Source organism: Cnephaeus nilssonii (genome assembly GCF_951640355.1).
Source record: "Cnephaeus nilssonii genome assembly, chromosome: 10".
Lineage (NCBI taxonomy): Eukaryota > Metazoa > Chordata > Mammalia > Chiroptera > Vespertilionidae > Cnephaeus > Cnephaeus nilssonii.
Window position 1 is genome coordinate 34,729,655 of NC_137081.1, and position 19,879 is coordinate 34,749,533.

The 19,879-nt window shown below is 60.9% G+C and overlaps 1 protein-coding gene across 1 annotated transcript; it reads left to right on the top strand.

The window, feature by feature from the left end:
* Positions 1-4,859: 4,859 nt before the first annotated feature.
* Positions 4,860-14,489, top strand: KLHL30 (kelch like family member 30; the record flags this gene model as incomplete). The annotated part of the gene is made up of 8 exons (XM_079782696.1): positions 4,860-4,977; positions 6,618-7,431; positions 8,528-8,663; positions 10,456-10,542; positions 11,018-11,173; positions 11,714-11,902; positions 12,605-12,750; positions 14,238-14,489. Exons 2-8 carry the CDS (start codon positions 6,658-6,660, stop codon positions 14,487-14,489), a joined length of 1,740 nt encoding a protein of 579 aa, XP_079638822.1. The 5' UTR covers positions 4,860-4,977; positions 6,618-6,657.
* Positions 14,490-19,879: the final 5,390 nt, after the last annotated feature.

Sequence of the window (19,879 nt, forward strand, 5' to 3'; positions counted from 1 at the left end):
TTGCTGCCCCCGGGGAGAGCTGCCTGGTCCCGGCACTGGGTGGACACCAAGACCGAGTCCTCATCTCAGCGTCACCGTCCTTAGCCCCGCAGAGCCTCCACTTCCTCATCTGTAAACGGGGTGCAGCGCTGACCTGCCCTCCCAGGGTCATGGTCAGGGCAGACTGAGGTCCTGTATGGGGGGCCTCTGTCCTGAGACCACAGTGACACCCGCCCACCTGCGGTCATTGTTCAAGGAGCAGGTTCCAATGAGCGGAGCGCCCACCCTGGCTCCCCCAAACACCTCCACGCTGTTTCCCAGCTCTTGGCCCCAAAGCATGACTGATGGAGCCAGACAGGAGCTGCCTGGGGCTGCGTGAGCCCCGGGGGGGCGGGGGCATCAGAAGACGTGGGCATTCGATGTCTCCATCCCTGTGCTGCCTTCAGGGCCTTGTTCTAAGGGCCGGGCAACAGAGGGGACCAGGATGGGGGGGCGGGTGGACAAGGCCGGGCCTCAGAGGCGGTCTTCTGGCTGGGGTGCTCAGGAGAGCACAGGGCAGGGCCAGGACACCTTCCTGGGACATCCCTGCCCACTCGCTGTGGCCTGGGGCAAGTCCCTCAGCCTCTGGACCGAAGTTTCCCAGCAGGGGGTTTGGACCAAGGCCAGCAGGGGGTGCCTCACAAGCAGCCTGGGTTCTGGGAGGACATGGGGTCGGGGTGGGCTGCCAGGAGAGGGGCGAGGCGGAGGCTCACACCCAGGTTTGAGGCCTGGAAGGAGGGAGAAAGTACCTCATGTTTATATAAGACTCCTGGGGGGAGGTAATGTTTATATAAGACTCCTGGGGGTCTTATATAAACATGGTGTTCTGGGCAGCCCCACCCCTTCTGAGCCCCTCGGCCTCGGCTGGTGCTGGGAGAGCTGGTACTTTTCACGACGTTCCAGGTGATTCTGATGCTCAGCAGCCTGAACCCCAGCCCACTAGCAGCTCTTGTGTGGGGAGCAGGGTCCCCTGCAGTAGACGCTGGCTTGTAAGGCCCGTCCGAGGACCCCAGAACCCCTGCCCACACGGCAGACTTCAGTGAGGTGACCAGGCCCGGAACAAGGTGAACCCCAGGGCTTCCCGATGAGTTAGAAACGCACTGGAGAGAGGGGAGCCCTGTGCTCTCCCTGGCCGTACCGTGTGCAGGGCGCTGTAAGAAAACCGCTGCCCAGAGGCGGTGAAAGAACATCCCCTCCTCGTGGCCAGAATAAACCGGGCACCTGCGCGCACCGATGCGCAGGTTCAACACAAGTCCACCTGTTTTCCCAAGAAGGCCCCAGCGGCCCTGGCCGGGTAGCTCGGTTGGTTAGCATGTCGTCCTAATACACCAAGGTGGTAGATTTGGTCCCTGGCCAGGCCACATAGGAGAATCAACCAAGGGTCCAGCTAGCCTGGCTTGGTGGTTGAGCGCCGACCTATGAACCAGGAGGTCACAGTTCCATTCCTGGTCAGGACAGACGTGATCTTCCAAGTCTTGATATCAAGACTCCCACCTTAGCTGCTCCCATCTCCAGGGAAGCCGCTGCCGTGTTGGGAGCGGCCGTGTGCAGAGGCCCGTGTGTGAGGAGCAGAGGCCACCTGCCCAGTCCAGCCTGCGGTGCCTCCTAGGTGCCAGCTAAGAGATCCTGAAGCAGAACCACCCAGAAACAGTGAGAGATCATTCATGTTTGCTGTTGTAAGACACTAGACGGTGGGGCCATTTGTTATGCTGCAGCAGCAAACACATACAACAGACGAGGAAATTTCAGATGGGAAGAGATCATAATTATGGAGCAATCGTCCATCCAACCAGCTGGTTCTGATCCCAGAAAACAGTCACTCGGATCCACAGGCCGGAGTAAGAAAGGTGACACCTCCCCCGGAAGCCCTGCCCTGAGGTACACATGCTACATACAGCACGATCTCGGGGAAGAAGGAATTGTCCGTGATAGTCCCAAGCACGTTGTCAACTAATTAAGGGAGAGGGGGATGACCTCATGGCCCCGTGCCCCAAATAAATCCCAGATGGAATAAGATACCCTGAGCCAGCGAGGCCATAAGACACCGGCAGAGCAGGTGGGAGGGCTGGTTGCGCTGGGAGAGCCTCAGGCGTGCAGGCGCCAGGCAAGCACAGGGGCAGCGATACCTCCCCACAGAGACCGTGCGTCACGCGCCCGAGCTGGACGACCCTGGGCTGCAAGGTGACCACTCTCTAACTTGGTGACTTCGCTCTCCGCATCCACCTGGGGAAGTAATCACAGGGTGGCACTATATTAGTTATCTTTGTCCCGAACCGCACCCAATCCAGTGTCTGTTCCTAGAGGTGACTGGACAGCGCCTCCAACTTGCTGAGGTGTGGCGGATCCCTATTAGGATGAGATTTAAAATCACGCTTTCCAGAGACCACGCGCATCAGCCGTGCTCGCGATGTAAGTGACAAAGCAGGACGCAGGCACCTCCCCGCAGGCACTCTAACCACAGGGGTCGGCGGAGAGGGAGAGGCCACTGTGTTAACCGGGGTTGTCTTACTGGCTGCATTTTCTGCTTTATCTTTTTCTGTGTTTTCCAAATTCTCCACAATGAGCATGTGTGGTTTTTGTCATAAAAAGAAACCAGCAGCGTATTTTTAAAACTGCACCACCGAGTGGCGATCTGTTGATGAGGATCCGGTTTGAGCCCTGGTATCGAGTTTCCCAAACCGACCTGTCATTCAAGGTGCTGGGCCTCCGATCCCCATGTCCCTGGAAGGCCTCCATTCAGCGCCCAAGCCGGGCAGCTCTGGTGACAGCAGCCTCTCGTCAGAAGCCCTGTCCTCGCTTCCTCCAGCCTTGACCCAGGTGTTCTGCCTGCAAACCGGGGGGGGGGGGGGGGGTGGGGGGGGTGAGGGGGGGTGCAGGCACACTGAGTCCTCTGTTCCCGCTCCACCACCCTTCCCCTCCACGCTAATGCCCAAGGCTGGGGAGAGTCCTGAAACTTTCCAGGGCCTAGGGCTGGGCTGGGCTGGGCTGGGCTGGGCTGGGCTGGGCTGGGCTGAACTGGGCTGGGCTGGGCTGAACTGGGCTGGGCTAGGCTGGGCTGGGCTGGGCTGGGCTGGGCTGGGCTGTACTGGGCTAAGCTGGGCTGAGCTGGGCTGAACTAGGCTGAACTGAGCTGGGCTGGACTAAACTGGGCTGGGCTGGGCTGAACTGGGCTGAACTGGGCTGGGCTGGGCTGAACTGGGCTGGGCTGGGCTGAACTAGGCTGAGCTGGGCTGAACTGGGCTGGGATGGGCTGAGCTGGGCTGAACTGGACTGGGCTGGGCTGAACTGGGCTGAGCTGGGCTGGGCTGGGCTGAGCTGGGCTGAACTGGGCTGGGCTGGGCTGAGCTGGGCTGGGCTGGGCTGGGCTGGACTAACCTGGGCTGGGCTGGGCTGAGGAGGGCAGCATAGATCCAGAAAACCTGTGAGTGAGCAGAGTCTGGAAGCGCCCAGTGAACATGTGATTAGCTGGTCACTCACTGCAGTCCTTGTGGAGCAGCTGCGCCCCCCCACTGGAATGCACGCGTCCTGAGAGCTCACAACCACCTCCTCAGCAGGTAGAGGGCCAGCAGCCGTGACGGTGGGGCAGGTGCATCTGTCCCGGACCCAGCTGTCATGGTGTCCTGCTCCCCTTGAGAAATTACCTAACATTGCCAGGCGTGAGGGCTGTCGCCCTGGGGTCCACTGTAAGAGCATCAGCCAGCCTGGCTGGCGTGGCTCAGTGGTTGGGTGTCCACCCATAAACCAAGAGGTCGCCGGCTCAGTTCCTGGTCAGGGCACATTCCCGGGTTGCGGGCTTGATCCCCCGTGCGGGAGACAGCCAATCGATGTTTCTCATTGATGTTTCTATCTCCCCCTCTTCCTTCCTCTCTCTCAAATCAATAAAAAGATATTTTTTTAAAAGAGCATCAGCCAGCCCTAGTGGACATTGGGAGGCCCTGTCGGACTTGGCCCCCCGGCGCGGCCCCACACACCTGAAGAGGTTGTTAGTAAGGCCCTTGGGAAGGAAGGAGGGGCTGACGGGTGGAAGCTCCCACCTGGCCCCCCATGCGGCCCCTCCCCTGGCTCCCTGCAGGCCCTCAGCTCAGAAGCTTTGCTCTGAGATTTCGGAGACGCCTCTCGGTGCCCCAGCGCAGAACGCAGGCGGCCTCAGGCGCGAGGGCCCGGTGACCGTGTGCCCAGCACTGCCGGGAGCCCCTGCTGCTGGATCTCAGACGACACATTTCTTGGCCCCCTTCGGCTCTCACACTAACAGACACCACGGCAGCCCGAGGCCAAGGCCATGGTACAATGGGGTCAAGGGCTCAGGATCCCGCGTCCCCGCCACCAGCCTGGAGGGGCATTCGGGATGCCTCCTCACCCCTCCTCACCTCCTCACCCACCGAGACGGCCCCACTGCCACCAGGGACCCCCCTCTGGAAGCCTCTGCTGACCACCTGCCTTTATGTGTGATCAGCACTTCGACCCACTTGGCCGAGAACAAGAGGCACGTTGATGCCCGTCAGTAACCGTGGAGAAGCGAGTGCCGTCAGCTGAGCTGGGGCCTCCAGGTGCCCCCCGAGTCCCCAGCACAGGCTCCCTGTCCCATCTCCCAGACGAGGAAGGAGGAGGGAGCCGCACCCCTCCGTCAGCCCACAGGGAGGGGTGAAGCCCAGACTCACCCCCTCCTGGAATGCGTCCTGCTCTCTGTCCCGGCCCCTGGTCCCAGAGGCCTCGGCCTTCCTTCCGTGATGTGGCTCGTTTGGGCTCTTGCAGTGGACAGCCCAGGAGGAGACCACACCAATCTCCTCCCCCACCGCCTGCCCCCCCGCCCTCCCTCCCGATGCAGACAGAGGCTAAAAATACCCCTTCGGCCCCACGTGGCCACTCAGCCCGGCAGGCCCTCCATGCCCCTCGGCCAGCTGGCCAGTCCTGTTCTCCGGCCGGAGTCCTCAGCAACGGGGTGCAGGGGCCCACTGAGAGGTAGGTCCAGGGGGCTCTGGAGTGGGCAGGCAGGAGGGGGAGAGGGGGAGAGGGACTGGGAGATAGTGGATTACAGTGGCAACGTCCGTGGGCTTGGTGATCACAGTACCGGACACTTCCACGGTCACAGCGGGCCGTGGCTCCCCCAAGACACCAGATTCGAGATTATGGTCAAGCCTGGCCCTCAGGGTGGGGTAGGGACTCAGACTTTCCTCTGTGCCCAGCAAGGGGGAGGCTGGACCACACCCCAACTGCAGCCAGGGCCACAGCGCCCAGCATTCGGCTGGAGCTGGATTAAGGCCTTTCCTTTGCTGCCCTGCCTGCTCAGCCCGCCTCACCCCGGCCCAGACAGGCACCGGTTGAGGCGCTGGGACCCTCCAGAAGCCCCCACCCTGAGCTGTTACTGCAGGGTGGCAGGTGTCAGCAGACAAGCCTATGGCCCCACAGGAATGTGGTTGGGCACTCCCGCCCCTGGGGCCTGTCATGGTAGCAGTGGGCCAAAGGGACCCAACAATGACGGGAATGCAAGGTCTGGGGACAGTGGCTGGCCCACTAATCTCCTGCTGACCCCCCTTCAGAGAGCAGAGCTGCCATCACCAGCCAGAGGGCCTCTGGGGGGCGGTGGATGCCGGGGGGAGAGGCAGGTATCAGCCAGGGCCCGCTGACCCGTCCTGTCCTGGCATGAGCCTAAGAAGGTGCTCAGGACCCCAGGTGGGTTCCCTGGGTCCGTCCCTGCTCTGTAGGATGGGGATGGGCAGGGAGGGGAGGAACCGTCAGCTCAGCAAGGCCTCCCCACCCCAGGGGCCTGTGTAGTTCACCACTTCTGTTTCTGGGGCTTTGTCCCCAGGGACGACAGCTGCGGAAGGCGCCCCCTGGTGGACAGACTGTTTCTCTGGGTGCAGCTCCTTGCAGCTGTGGGTAACGCCAGGCGAAAGCCTCCATGCAAACGGTTTACTTCTCTGGGGAGGCTTTCTTAGAGTGAAATATCAGAAGAACATAACTCAACATGCGCGTAACTAAATAAGCCCAGAAGTGGATTTGCTGACTCAGACTAAATGAACACTGGGCTGTGAAATCCCACTCCAGAAAGTTTACCTTGGTTTGTCCTTACCAACCTACACCCAGAGACGACAGAAACCGGGGGGTTCAGCAGGGGTTCCCCAGTCTGGCTCCCCACTTTCTGCGGTGTGACCATAAGCAAGTGCTACTTTGTGCCTCAGTTTCCTCATCTGTAAAAGGGACGCTAAGAGCCTGCACCTCACAGGCATGTCTGTGTGTGGTGAAGGCGTGAGCCACCCTTGGGATGTGGCCAAGCACACGGGAGCCTCAGCGAGAGCTGCTGCAGAGACGTGATCACACAGCCCCTTCACCATCAGCTCTCAATCTGCAGACGAGGAAACCGGGACCGGAGTGGGCCGTGGCTCCCCCAAGACACCAGCAGGGTCCTAGCCGGCCGAGGCTCCGTGTGACCAGGGACGGTGGGGCAGGAAGCCTTTCCAATGTCCCCAACGCGCTCCCCAGCCACGGCTCGGGGAGCAGGGGAAGCCACGGGGTGCTCAGCCAAGGCCTGTGGAGGGGCGGGGAGGACTGTGTGAATGAGACCACCAGCCCCAGCTGACCCTGCTTCCCTCTTGCCCCAGGAGCTTCTTCCGGGGGGCTGGCCGTGTTGGCTCCGCAGTCATGGTTCGGAACGTGGACGACCTGGACTTCCACCTGCCCTCGCACGCCCAGGACATGCTGGACGGGCTGCAGAGGCTGCGCTCTCAGCCCAAACTGGCCGACGTCACGCTGCTGGTGGGCGGCCGCGAACTGCCTTGCCACCGCGGCCTCCTGGCGCTCAGCAGCCCCTACTTCCACGCCATGTTCGCAGGCGACTTTGCCGAGAGCTTCTCGGCGCGTGTGGAGCTGTGGGACGTGGAGGCTGCTGTGGTGGGGCAGCTGGTGGACTTCGTGTACACGGGCCGGCTGACCATCACCCAGGCCAACGTGGAGGCCCTGACACGCACGGCCGCGCGCCTCCACTTCCCCGCCGTGCAGAAGGTCTGCGGCCGGTACCTGCAGCAGCAGCTGGATGCCACCAACTGCCTGGGCATCTGTGAGTTCGGGGAGCAGCAGGGGCTGCTGGGCGTGGTGGCCAAGGCCTGGGCCTTCCTCCGGGAGAACTTCGAGGCGGTGGCGCAGGAGGACGAGTTCCTGCAGCTGTCCCCGGACCGGCTGGCCACCTGTCTGGCCAGCGACCTGCTGCAGGTGCAGCCGGAACAGAGCCGGCTGGAGGCCCTGCTGCGCTGGGTGCGCCACGACCCCCAGGCCCGGGCCGCCCACCTGCCTGAGCTGCTCGGCTTGGTGCGCCTGGACGCCGTGCCCAGGCCCTGCGTGCAGCAGCTGCTGGCCACAGAGCCACTCATCCTGGAGTCGGAGGCGTGTCAAGCAGCCCTGTCCCAGGGCCATGATGGGGTGAGTGGGGAAGGGGGAGCTGAGGGGGGGGGGGAGCTCAGGCACTCCACCTGCATGGGGATGGACAGGGCACCATTCAGCCCCAAGTGCAGATTGTGCCCGTGCGTGTCAAACGTAAGGAGAAGGGAACAGGAACACAGACAGGCATGGCAGCCGCTACCATCTGCCCCTTAGGAAGGGGCTCGAGCTCTTACGGGTGCGATTTCCTCTCTGTGCTGGCAGTGGGCCTGGCAGGCAGGGCAGGTCCTGATGAAGTGACAGGCCAGGGTGTGGCTGGGACAGGGAGCCGACAAGTCCACCTGCTGCTTGCTCAGGGCCTTGCTCCAGAGGATGTCTCAGCAACCAAGTCTGGAGACAAAACCGTGCTCAGGCCAGGGATGAGGTGCAAGGTGGCCCTGTACCGCCAGGCCCAAAGGGCCAGCCCCATGGCGGAGCCAGTTGGGGGCCTGCCCCGTGGGGGAGCCACCTTGTGATTGCTGGTGGAGGGAGGTGCGGGCATCCGTAGGAGGGGCCAGAGGAACAGTGGAACCCCTGGGTCCCGGGAGCTCTGGAGAGTGGCTACTTACCAACTAGGGTGGGACCATTTCAGCATTTCTCACCTGCCAGGGCCATCCGAGTTGGGTGTGCACCTGCGGGCCCAGGAGAGCAGGGATCCGTGCGCAGGGGAAGGCTTATGTGGGGGCTTGGGGCAGCGTCTGGGATCAGTTCCGAAGGGGGTGCAGGAACACCTCTGGCAGGCACGTGGTGGCCACTGGAAGGAGAGCTGCTCTCACACTCAGGGCCCAGGGGCAGCTGCCCTGCCTCTCGCTGTTCTGTGCTTTGATGCAGTCACCACACGTATGGGCACACGTACACACATGGGCACATGCACATACATGGATGTGCGCGCACACACACACACACACACACACAGGCATACACACTGAACCTTACCCACCCACGCATGTGCACCAACACGGAAGCACACCTGTGGACCCAAAGCTGTCCCCAAATGTCAAGGCTACTACCCGCCTCAGAAAACACCGCCAAGGCCTGCTGGTGCTGGGGCCCTGGGAGCAGACACCCTTCCCTCTGACGGCACCCTCCTGGCCCACAGGCACTGCCTGCCCTGTCGCAGCAGCTGGAGGAGGTTCTGGTGGTGGTGGGCGGCCGGGCCCTGGAGGAGGCCGAGGAGGGCGCCGAGGAGCCCGCCCCCCATCTCGAGAACTTCGCTTTCTACAACGCCAAAGCCAGTGAGTACTCCGGCATCCAGAGCTCCGCCTGCCACCTGACAGGAGCCCTTGTGAGGTGCACAGAGAACAGGCCCATCCTGGTGTGCCTGGGCCTCAGGGGGCTGCGGGTGAGACTGGGGGAGGGGAAGCTGACAGTGGGGGGCACTGCAGGCCCCTCGCCCTTCACCCAAAGCCCTCGGTATTGTCTTTTAGGCCGTGGGGCCCCAATAGGAGGTTCTGCTGCCCAGACCACACGGTGTGGGAGGGGTGACCTGGCAGCTGCTTCCTCGTGGTGCCCTGTACCCTCAGTGCGTCTATGGCCTCAGGGTGGGGTGCAGGCAGCCTGGGGGGTGAGCACTCAGGTTCTGGATCAGCCCGAATGGGATTCGAATTGCAGCCTTGGAGCAGGTCACTTTACCTCCCTGAGCCTCAGTTTCCTCATCTGTGAAATGGGCTCCTTTGCACAATTGAAATGAGGAGCCAACAGGCAGGGGCCAGCCCTGCCCTTTGATGTGCCTCTCCTGCGGGGGATGGGGAGGGCACGTTGGCCCAGGCAGCTCTTTGGGCAGTGCTGATGCAGGCCGGCTGGTGTCCTGGGGCTGCTGGGCAGGTCGCCAGCCACCCCCATGGCGTCAGTGGCTGGTGGGCTTGGGGCCGGCTGTCCCAGGTCAGGGGCTGACGAGAGGGGATTTCGGGCCTGACATCAGAGGATGAGCTCGGCTGACTCAGTGCGGAAGCAGCTGTCCCGCGGATCCCACTGGGAGGGGGGCAGGGGGGATGCTGGCAGGCCAAGGCCTGGTGACTGACTACTGGGCAATCCCCATGGGGTGGCACAGACATGAGTCAGGAGGGCACACAGCCCCTGCCCAGCAAGGCCCGAAGTTCTGCGTGTCCTGAAAACTGTTGTCAACAATAAACAGACTTTTCCAAGGGACGTCCCCAAGGCTGTGCCTCTCCCACAGCCTTCCATAAAAGCCCAACATGTGTCCACTTACAGGACGTAAATATTCCCACCTTTATTGTCTCGTTTTTGTTTTCCCAAAGCATCTTCTCAGCACTCCTTCCTCAGCTCACCTCGTGTGGCTCCATGAAGGGGGTCTGACTTGGGTGCCTTCCTCTGTCCTAAAAGCTACCTTTGCTGAGCAGTCGCTGTGTGACAGACACACGTCATCTCGTGCAGTCCCCACAAATCCCTGGGAGGTGGGGATTAGCCCCATTCCACAGAGGAAGAAACTGTGGCCAGGGCTTCCCCAGGCCACACAGCTGGTGCCTGAGAGCTGGGTGCGGACCACGCTGCCCATCGCAGGCCCACGTCTGGCCCCTGCATGCCCCTGGCTCACGTGAGCACAGCAGGGGCTCAGGGCAAATGCATGAGGGATTCGGGAAGGAATGATGTTTCTGTTATAACCCACTAGTGACTAGAGACCAGGCCCTTTGACCCATCACCCCTCTGACTGCGGTGGGACCAGACCAAGAGGCCCATTTGGGGTCAGTGGGGTCAACCGCAGGGTCGTGTGAGAGCAGCCTCTGGGGCCTGGCCGCCTCTCGGCTCACCCTGGGGCTGTGCTGTGTCCAGTCCGGGTGCCAGGCTCCAGGGGGCCACCAGGAGCCGGGCCTGGCAATGCACATGGAGCACCGGGGCGCCTCGGACCCGCCCCACTGGGGTGGCCCCCACTCCTGCGGCAGCTGAGTCGCCCCTTACCCTTTTGCTGGTGAGCGGCCGTCTCTGCACCACTGAGTAGAGGGGGTGTGAGGGGTGGAGGCCCCAGCAGTGAGCTCTGCATGCTGACCCCTGCCTCTCTCCTCCTGCCAGAGAGGTGGACGCCGCTCCCCGACTTCCCCGACTTCCACAAGTGGGGCTTCTCCCTGGCTGCGCTGAACAACAGCGTCTACGTCACAGGTGGGCAGGCGGGGGCTCCCCCTTCGCTTAGTGGGATCCACAGTTTAGTTAAGACTCTTGCAGAGCTTTTCATGGTGTGAAAACGAGGAAATTTTAGGGCCACGGGGCCACACGTGGGTGCAGGGAACATCCCTGCCTGACGTGGACCCCAGGTGGCCTTGCCACGCTCCTGCAGCCGGGTCCTCCCAAGACGGAACTGTGTGATGGGGGAAGGGGTCCTTCTGGCCTCTCATACCTCAGAGCTTCCACGGGTGGGGTTTTAAACCACTGATCTTGTGCCCGTTATTTGTGGAGCAGGAGGGACCTCTCCAAGCCACCCTGCTAGACTGGGCCACCGTGGTCCCACCCGGCCTGGTGTCTGGCAGCACGGAGGCCTGGCCTGGGGAGAAGGGAGCAGGACCCTTGATGCCCAGTCCCCACTGGCTCAGAGACCCCAGGCTGATGGGCACCTAAGGGACAGAACTTCTCCTGGCAGGTGGCTCTCGGGGCACCAAGACGGACACCTGGTCAACCACCCAGGCCTGGTGCTTCCCCATGAAGGAGGCAGCCTGGAGGCCGGTGGCACCCATGCTGAAGGCCCGCACAAACCATGCCAGCTCGGCGCTCAACGGGGAGATCTATGTCATCGGCGGTAAGGCTGCCCTCCCCACCACCCCCAGGCTGCCTCCTGCTCCTCAGAGGCCCCTCTCCACCTCTCTGCAGCCTGGGGGCCTCGCAATCCTGCAACAATGGCTCCCCACCCCCATACCCTCACTGGGGACCAGAGAGCCCCCATGCTCGCCCCAGGGACGACAAGGGCACTGCCTTCAGGAGCTCACTGTCTGGGGTAAACAGGACCCACGCCAGGGCTTCCGGGCAGGCTGGGCAGCAGAATTCCCACCTGGGTGGTGCCACCTGGACATCCTGGAATGAGGCTCAGGCGTGCGGCAGCACCCCTCCAGGTGACTCTGGTGCACTCCAAGGGACACAGGAAACAGGACGAGTCAGTCCCCAGAAGGAGACCCTTGAGGGCCTGGCCTCCAGCCGCCAGCAGAGAGCTACTCCCATCCCAGAACCTCAGCTCGGGGTCCCCTCCTCAGTGGAGTCCCTGGGGTACGGAGATCCACAGTGGGTCCCTTTGCTGTCACCTTTGCCCCACCATGCCCCCTGCAGCTCTGTCCCGCCCCCACAGGCACCACCCTGGACGTGGTGGAGGTGGAGAGCTACGACCCCTACACGGACACCTGGACGCCTGTCAGCCCGGCCCTGAAGTACGTCAGTAATTTCTCCGCGGCCAGCTGCCAGGGCCGGCTCTACCTGGTGGGCTCCAGCGCCTGCAAGTACAACGCGCTGGCCCTGCAGTGCTACAACCCCGTCACAGGTGGGAAACCCCGCGGACACGGGGGGCCCAGGGGGGAAACGAGGGGTCACCTGCACAGAGCAACAGCCCCCACCCGACTAGCGGTCAGGGGGGCTGGGGCAGAGTGCCCCAGGGCAGGTGACAGGGAAGCCCAGCCCCAGATCTGGGACGCTGGCTGGCTGCCGTATCTGCCTGGCACTGGCCTCATGGGCCAGGAGCGGTGGCCTGGACCCACAAGGCCCAGTGGCAGCAGCTCGGTCTCTGCGCTTGGGACAGAGTTTGGCTCTAGCTGGGCTGTCTCTGGCTCGGTGGCCCTTCCAGCCCCATCTCTCACCCTCTGTTCTGTCCCCTGGACAGTGGACATGATACTAGGACCCACTTTGCAGGATGGGTGTGAGGGTCCCACAGGACACCAGCTGGACCCAGGGTCAGGTGGGGCCCCAGGTTACCAGACCAAGGGGACAGGGCAAGAAGGAGGCAGAGGCCCAGGGTGCCGGTGAGGGTGACCAAGGCCCTGCTCAGGACCTGAGGATGAGGCCGTGAGGGCCTCCTGTCCCTGAGCCCCTCCCGCAAGCCCCCCAAACCCCCTCCACCTGTCCAGAGAACGTGAGGTGCGAGCAGTGGGCTCGGGTCTGTGGACCCCTACCTCCCGTGCACGGCCTCACTCCCCGGCTCAGAAGGGGGTGCTGACTTGGAGGAGCCTCAGACCCTGTGTCCCCGCAGAAGCGTGGAGCATGATCGCCTCGCCCTTCCTCCCCAAGTACCTGTCCTCGCCTCGCTGTGCGGCTCTGCAGGGGGCGCTCTACCTGGTCGGCGACAACACCAAGAAGGTCTACGTGTACGACCCCGGGGCCAACCTGTGGCAGAAGGTGGGCCTCAGCCTCGCCCCCCAGGGTGACTCCCACCCCCGGAACCCTGACACCACAGAGAGCAGGCCGTGGACAGCGGGACCTGGGGGTGTCCCCACAGGGGCGGACAGCGAAGGGGAGATGAGGGCCCAGCGCCTGGGCTGAGACCGCGAGGATGGGAGAGCCAAGGACGGGGGTACTGGTCACTGAGTGCTCTGTCCCCAGCATGGGGCGGCCTGTCCTCCTTGTTGGGCGCAAAACCAGGCTCAGCCAGAGGTGCTTCAGCCACAGCTGAGGGCCAGGCCCAGAGGGAGGGAATCTTCCGTCCACAGAGGTAGTCAAGCCAGGGTGCAGATTCCTGAGCTGTGGGTGAGGTGGGGGCAGCCAGCTTCTCAGCACCCCCTTCTCTTCTGCCACTGGCCCAGGGCAGGGAGTAGGGAGTGGGCATTTTGAGACTCACCCTCGGGGGCACCAGAGCCCTGACCCTTCTCCGGTGTCTCCTGGAGAAGGAGGGCGGTGCCCGGAGCCCACACTGGCCTCCGCACTGGTCAGCGCTGGGCCCTCCCCACCTGCCCTGAGATTCTCAGTCCCTGGAGCCCCAGGAGGTGGCTCTGCTTCCTGCAGCCGCCCCAGGGCCTGGCCACACAGGGCCTCCGAGATCCCACTGCCCACAGCTGTCCCTTGGCGTCAGTGCTCAGCTGACCGGAGGCCCCATTACGGTGGCACAGCAGGTGCAGGGCACACGCTGCCAGGCGGGGCTTTCTTCCCGGGCCCGCTCCACTGGCCTCGGCTCACGCCACTGCTCTGGGCAGGGTCCCAGCCACGTAGCTGCACTTGCCCTCTCCAGGCCCGAGGCGGGTAGTGGGGTATGTGTGTGTGTGGAGGGGGGAGACGGGGGGTGGGGGGGAACCGCCCATTACTGCCTTCAGGTGCAGGCCACAGACAAACCTCTCCTTACTGCCATCCGGGCTCTTCCAGAAGCGCCCACATCTCTCTCGGGCCTTAGGCGGCTGCTGGGCCTGACCCACACCCCTACCCAGGACACTCCTGAAGCCATGAGCCAAGGCCAGGGTTGCAGGGGCCGAGTGAAGGGCCCATGGAGCAAGTGGCCCCACACATGTGTCTGAGGCTGAGGCCACATCTGTCCCCTTCAAGAGAGCAGCTGAGAATCAGAGGCTCAGCCCAGACTCACCTGGGAGGCAGCTCCCTGCTCAGGCCACCCTGTCCCCTCACCCCAGCTTCCGGGAATTAGCAGATCTGGGCTCCGGGGAGCACGAGGGGGCTGGAAACAGCGTCCTGGGCTGGGGGCCGGAGGGGGGCAGGGGGGTCTCCCCACAGAAGGAGCTGGAGGGGAAAGAGAGTCACAGGGAGCCAGAGTGACATCCCAGGTCCCAGGTGTGCTGGTGCCCTGGGTGGGACGTTGGGCGGGGTGCTGGCATCCTCTCCGCATGTCCCCTGGTCACCACACTCTGGCCACCCACCGGACACTGACCACTGACCACCCACAGGTGCAGTCCCTGCATAGCCTGCACGAGAACGGCGCGCTGGTGCCGCTGGGGGACGCACTGTACTTGACGGGCGGCCGCTGGCAGGGCATGGATGGCGACTACCATGTGGAGATGGAGGCCTACGACCCTAGAAGGGACGCCTGGATCCGCCACGGCGCCCTGCCCCGCCTCTGGCTCTACCACTGCGCCTCCACCGTCTTCCTGGACGTCTCCAAGTGGACCCAGCGCTTCAGCCCCGCCCAGGAGCACTGAGCGGCTCCCCGGCACACCCAGAGGCAGCCAGCTGCCCCCCATGGGAGCGCCCCCTTTAGTTTTGCTTGTTTGTTCACTCGGCGGGGGCTGGACTCAGGGCACCAGGGACATCAGAGGGACATGGTTTTGGTCTCCGCGGCCGCCACACCAGCTCTGAGCTAACCAGCGGCTGCCTCCAGCCCACAGGGGTGTCTGAGACCTCAGAGGAAGGAGCGAGGGTCCAGGAAGCATTGTGAGAACCCAATGGGCTGGCCCTGGAGAGGAAGCTGCGCAAATGAGGGGTGACACAGAGTGGCCCGGGCGCTGAAGCTGCTGGGGAGGGGGGCAGCCTGGCACCCAGCTGTGTGCCCACGGCCAGCAGCCCCCTCTCTGGGGCTCCGGCTCCAGCTCCAGGCCCACTGGCAGCTCAGGTGGCTGCTGGCTCGCCGCCCCCCTCCCCTCCCCCCTCGGCCTCTGCTTGTTGGCGCCTGTTTCCCTAAGGCTGCTTCTGGGGACAAAGGAGGACCCCGCTCAGCTTTGCTGTGCCACGCCCCTGGGAGGGCAGCACCCACTCAGGCACTGGAGGAAGGAGCCGTGTGTGGTGGACAGGAGAGAGGGTCCTCCTACTGCACAGGGGCTCCGGGGGAGGTCAGCGAAGCCTTCTCAGGGGGGTGAGCAGGAGGGCTGCTCTCTGGCCAGGGTTTCTATTTCTTGGGGTGGTTTGCATCCAAAGGTTCTTCATCAGGAAGTCCCCAGCAGGAGGCCATGTGGGGTGGGATGCAGGGAGTGGGGACCGGGGGCAGGGATCCTGTAGGGATTCTAGGGAAGCCTCTCAGGCACGTTTGTGGCCTGCTGCCAGGCAGCCTCCTGAGCAAGGGCAGCGCCCAGGGCTCCTCCTGCCAGCACATAGCAGGGCTCAGGTGGTCAGGCTCCCTGCTCCTTCTTACTCATCCTGAATGAGACCTGTCACCAAGGGGACAATGGAGGGCTCTCACTGGGTGCTGAGTAGCCCTCCAGCTTTGTTACTGACTCTGTCAGGGTCACAGGCCTGCAGGTCTGGGTCCTGGGCCCAGCTTGGCTCCAGCCCCATACAGCCTGGCCGAGGCCCTGGTAGTTCCAGTATCTCTCCCTCTGGCCTGGGGTTCCTCTCCAGGGCCAACCCATGGGCTCCTCCTTGAACCCCACCAGGGACCAGAGGTGCCTCCAGCATCCTGGTTCTGAGGGAGGGTCCCTGGGCCCCCAGCTTCGTGGGTCAGACCCACTTTGCTCCCAGACCTGCCTCCTCATGCCCATTTCTTGTGAAGAATGAGTTTGCCCTCAGGCCCCAGGTGCCGAGGGGCCTCCTGGGAGTCTGCTCCCAAAGGAACACCAGCCCCAGCCCCAGGACCCCTATTCAGCTGGTGGAGTGGGTGAAAATGAGGGTGAAGGTTTCTGGGACCCTTGAATCTTTCTGTACGAAAATTCTGTGAAACATTTTCTAGTTATTGAAGGTGCTCAGCCAAGCGCTGTTTCAAAACAAAGACTCAGAGGTTGAAATGGACTTACTTTGATCACAAACGGGTGTTTGGAGGGCTGGTGTCCTGGAATTGGTCTTGCTTTCTGCTCTTGCACATCCTCAGCAATGGGGCGGCGGGAGGGGGGCGGGGGGGGGGGCAATACCCGGGGTGGGAGCCCCTCTTCTGACTGGCTGAGCTGCCCTTATTTGGGGAGCCTGGATCAGACCAATTATGCCCTTCAGGGTCCCTGGAGGAAACCTCATTTTGAGTGATGGAAGAGGGTTAATGAAGGGCCATTTCCCAGGTGTGGGCAAGAGGTGGGAAGCCTCCCAGGGCTAGCGGAGCTGTCCCCACCCTCTGCCCCAGGGACAAGTGGCGGAGCAGGTGCAGACTCCAGAGCTGGGCAGAGAGGGCTGCCAAGGAGCTGGGCCTTTGCTAAAGGAACACAGCCACTGCCCACTGCCTCCTGCAACCCAGCGGAGAGGAAGTGGCAAAATAGGGACCCAACCTCACTCTCATTTTTGCCCCGCAGTCTCTCCATAGTGCCTCCCCCGACCAAACCCAACCAGAATCAGAGGGAAGACAGGCCACTGCCACTGTGCGTAGCGGCCAGCCTGAGGGGGCAGAGAGCAGGCAGGGAAGGGGGGACAGGGTGCCCTGGGCCCATGGAAGCTTTGTAGCATACCACCACACACTCACAGGGTGTAACAGGACAGGCGTAATTCACTCAAGGAACATCCACAGAGCAAGCCAAGCCATCCTCTCCCCTTATCAAAGTCCCAGGGATACAAGGACTCTTTAGAAGGTTTGGGACTACTGTGGGCTTCCAGAATGGGGGTGGACAACCTTGGAACATGTGCAAAAGCCCACCAAATTCTCAGGCCCACGAGGGTGAGGGTGGGAAACCATCTCCTCAGCACCAGGGTGTTCATGTCTGCCAGGTGGGTGCGTGCTGCCTTTCCCACAGACAATGTTGGGTAAACTGAGGCACCACCACCCCACCCAGCAGACCCCAGTCTTCAGTGACCACACGATGTCCTCCAAAGCCAGGCTCAGCATAGCCAACTTGGGCTCAGCTCCCTTAAGGTCCCAGGTGAGTCAGGGTCTGGGGATATTTCCAACCACTTCCATCTGACTTGGGTTTTCTCGGATATCCCAGACAGGGCCCTTTTATTATTGAGCATCTTCCCTGGACTAGGGGCAGTGATTGCTAGAATCAGGCAGTTGACACTTCCATGGAAATGTTTGTAATTAAATGAACTGGTCACATGACAATTCACTGTAGTCAATTTCAAGCACCACTCCACTTGGTAGGTCAACCAGTTGGCCCAGTGAAAACTGACTACAGCAGATTATTTAAAAGAAAAAAATTCTTTTTATTGATTTCAGAGAAGAAGGGAGAGAGAAAGAAAGAGAGAGAGAGAGAGAGAGAGAGAGAGAGAGAGAGAGAGAGAGAAACATCAATGATGAGAGATAATCACAGATCAGCTGCCTCCTGCACACTCCCTACTGGGGACCAAGCTGCAATCAGGGTATATACCCTGACTGGGAATCAAACCATGATCTCCTGGTTCATAGGTCACCACTCAACCACTGAGCCACACCAGTCAGGCAGCAGGTTTTGAATAACGTTGTTTCATTCAATGTCATTCCATTACAATGTTGATGAGATGCCATAGGAACTTGACTCTTGTCTCTATTAGTTAGCCTATGGTAAAATTGGTTTGCTATATGTCCTGGTTGTGCTTAAAGTCCTGGAACCCGTCAAAGATGTTAGGTGAGGAATTACTGTACTGACCTGGAATCTGTGAGTGACTCACGGAGTGGGTGGTCAGAGCCACAAACGAGGTGAGGATGCTCACTCTCCCAGGGCTGTGTCACTCATCATCAGTTCCAGTGCGAGACTCAGCCTGAAGCAAGGCGTGGCTGCCGTTGATTCTCCTGAGCCCCCAGCACGAGGCATAGAAGGCGGCCAGGCATGACGCTGATGAGTGAAACATGACATGGACTGTGATGAGCCCTTCATGGAGGAAGTTCTTCCCTGTGTGGAATGAACACCCAGGAGCCACATGACTTCCTCAAAGTTGATAGACTGTCCCAGGGTTTCTCAGAACCAGGAGTGGTCACAGCCAACTTGGACTCAGCTCCCTTTGGTTCCCAGGTGAGCCACCATCACATTTAAGAATTTGATTCTTGCCCAGCTGGTGTGGCTCAATGGTTGAGTGTCAACCTATGAACTGGGAAGTCATGGTTTGATTCCCAGTCAGGGCACATGCCTGGGTTGCTGGCTCAATCCTCGGTAAGGGGCGTACAGGAGGCAGCCAATCAATGATTCTTTATCATCATTGATTCTCTCTCTCTCTCTCTCTCTCTCTCTCTCTCTCTCTCTCTTTCTCTCTCTCTTTCTCCCCCCTTCTCTCTGAAATCAATAAAAATAGATTTTTTAAATATTACTCATTCTCTGATAATTTAAAAAAAATGATTCTTGACAAAATGGGAAATATAGTCATGGATATCTACCCTTTTGCATTCAATTGAAAGGTGAACTAAAGTGTAATTTTTTAAATTAATCTATTAGAAAAGCATGATAATGTTACCGGTGAGACAATGAGACCTCATTTCCTGTCTTGAAGGGAAGATTTCATTCAAGAGACAAAGTGCAGCAAAGGAAGGAAGAATTTATTGCGGCAGCAAATGCACACTTAGGTGGAACGTTTATGAAAGCTGGGGACCGTGAACCAAGGACAGGTCTAGCGCAGAAGAAGCAACAAGAAAGCCTAGCCTGGGCTGCTTTGGCTCCTGGGAAGTCAGAGGAAAGAGGGCCTTGGAGACAGGTTGGGGGTAATCCCGGGATGAGCTGCCAATGCCCAGTGCTCCCCTGGTTGCAGGTCTCATGGGGTCCCTTAGAGGGAAGAAGGGGGAAGGGAAAGGCATGGACGTGCTCCCCTGGGGGAGAGCATGTGCTGGGTCCTCTGCACAGAGGGTAGTCATCTCTCTTGCAGGTGGGAATCTTAGGGGAGGTCTCAGGTGAAGCTCTCTATAGAATATTCACCAGCTTTCCAGGTGTATCCTTTCAGGGTCATGGTCTCCTCTGATTGATCAGCCCCCAGGGCAGGGGGTCATTAGTCAATGCAGCTGGTCCTAAGTCAGCCAAGGTGTAGCTTGTCTGGTTTTGTTGCTTTTCCAGGCCTGGAGCTGAAGTACAGCTGAGGCCTAGATGTTATCCTTAGGGAGGAAAGGGTCAAGGGTCAAGGGTCTAAATTGCATGACCAGCGATATGAAAGATCAGGGGGTCTAAACCACATGACCAGCGATATGCTAGGGGAGGGAAGGTTACCTAAGGGTGAGGTTCTTGTTTTCCCAGTTTTGCCCCTTACCAGGCACCTGGGGCTTTCTGCCCTGGTGACCGTCTCAGTCCATTGTCCTTACTCAGTTCATGTCAACCTGACTGCCTATCACAATAACATTTGCAGAAAATAACCCAAGGGATATTCTAGGGACACTCAGAGTCTAGGCAGACGTGAAAACGGTAAGATTGCCCAAGGATCTGTCCACGAGGGGCTGACTCCTAGCAGCTGACCTTGTACTTGACAACAGTGGGAACTGAGTCAAGGTGTGCTGACTTAAGCTGAGTCTGTGGATTCTTCCGAGATACTGACCTCAAGATGTGGGGGCCGGACCTGAACGAGGTTTCATTTGGTGGCGTTGTGAGCTTGGGCCAATCCAAAGACTTGAGCCTCGATGTCCTCATCTGAGCCAGGGGGACAATCACATGATTTGAGAATTAGATGATGTCACCTGCGGGAGGGCTCTGGCAAACAGCAACGGTCGCCTGCCTGGACACCAGGAGGGAGGCCACAGAGCAAGTCGACTTCAGGCTCCCATTGTCTGGGGGGCAAAGGGAGCTTTTATTCC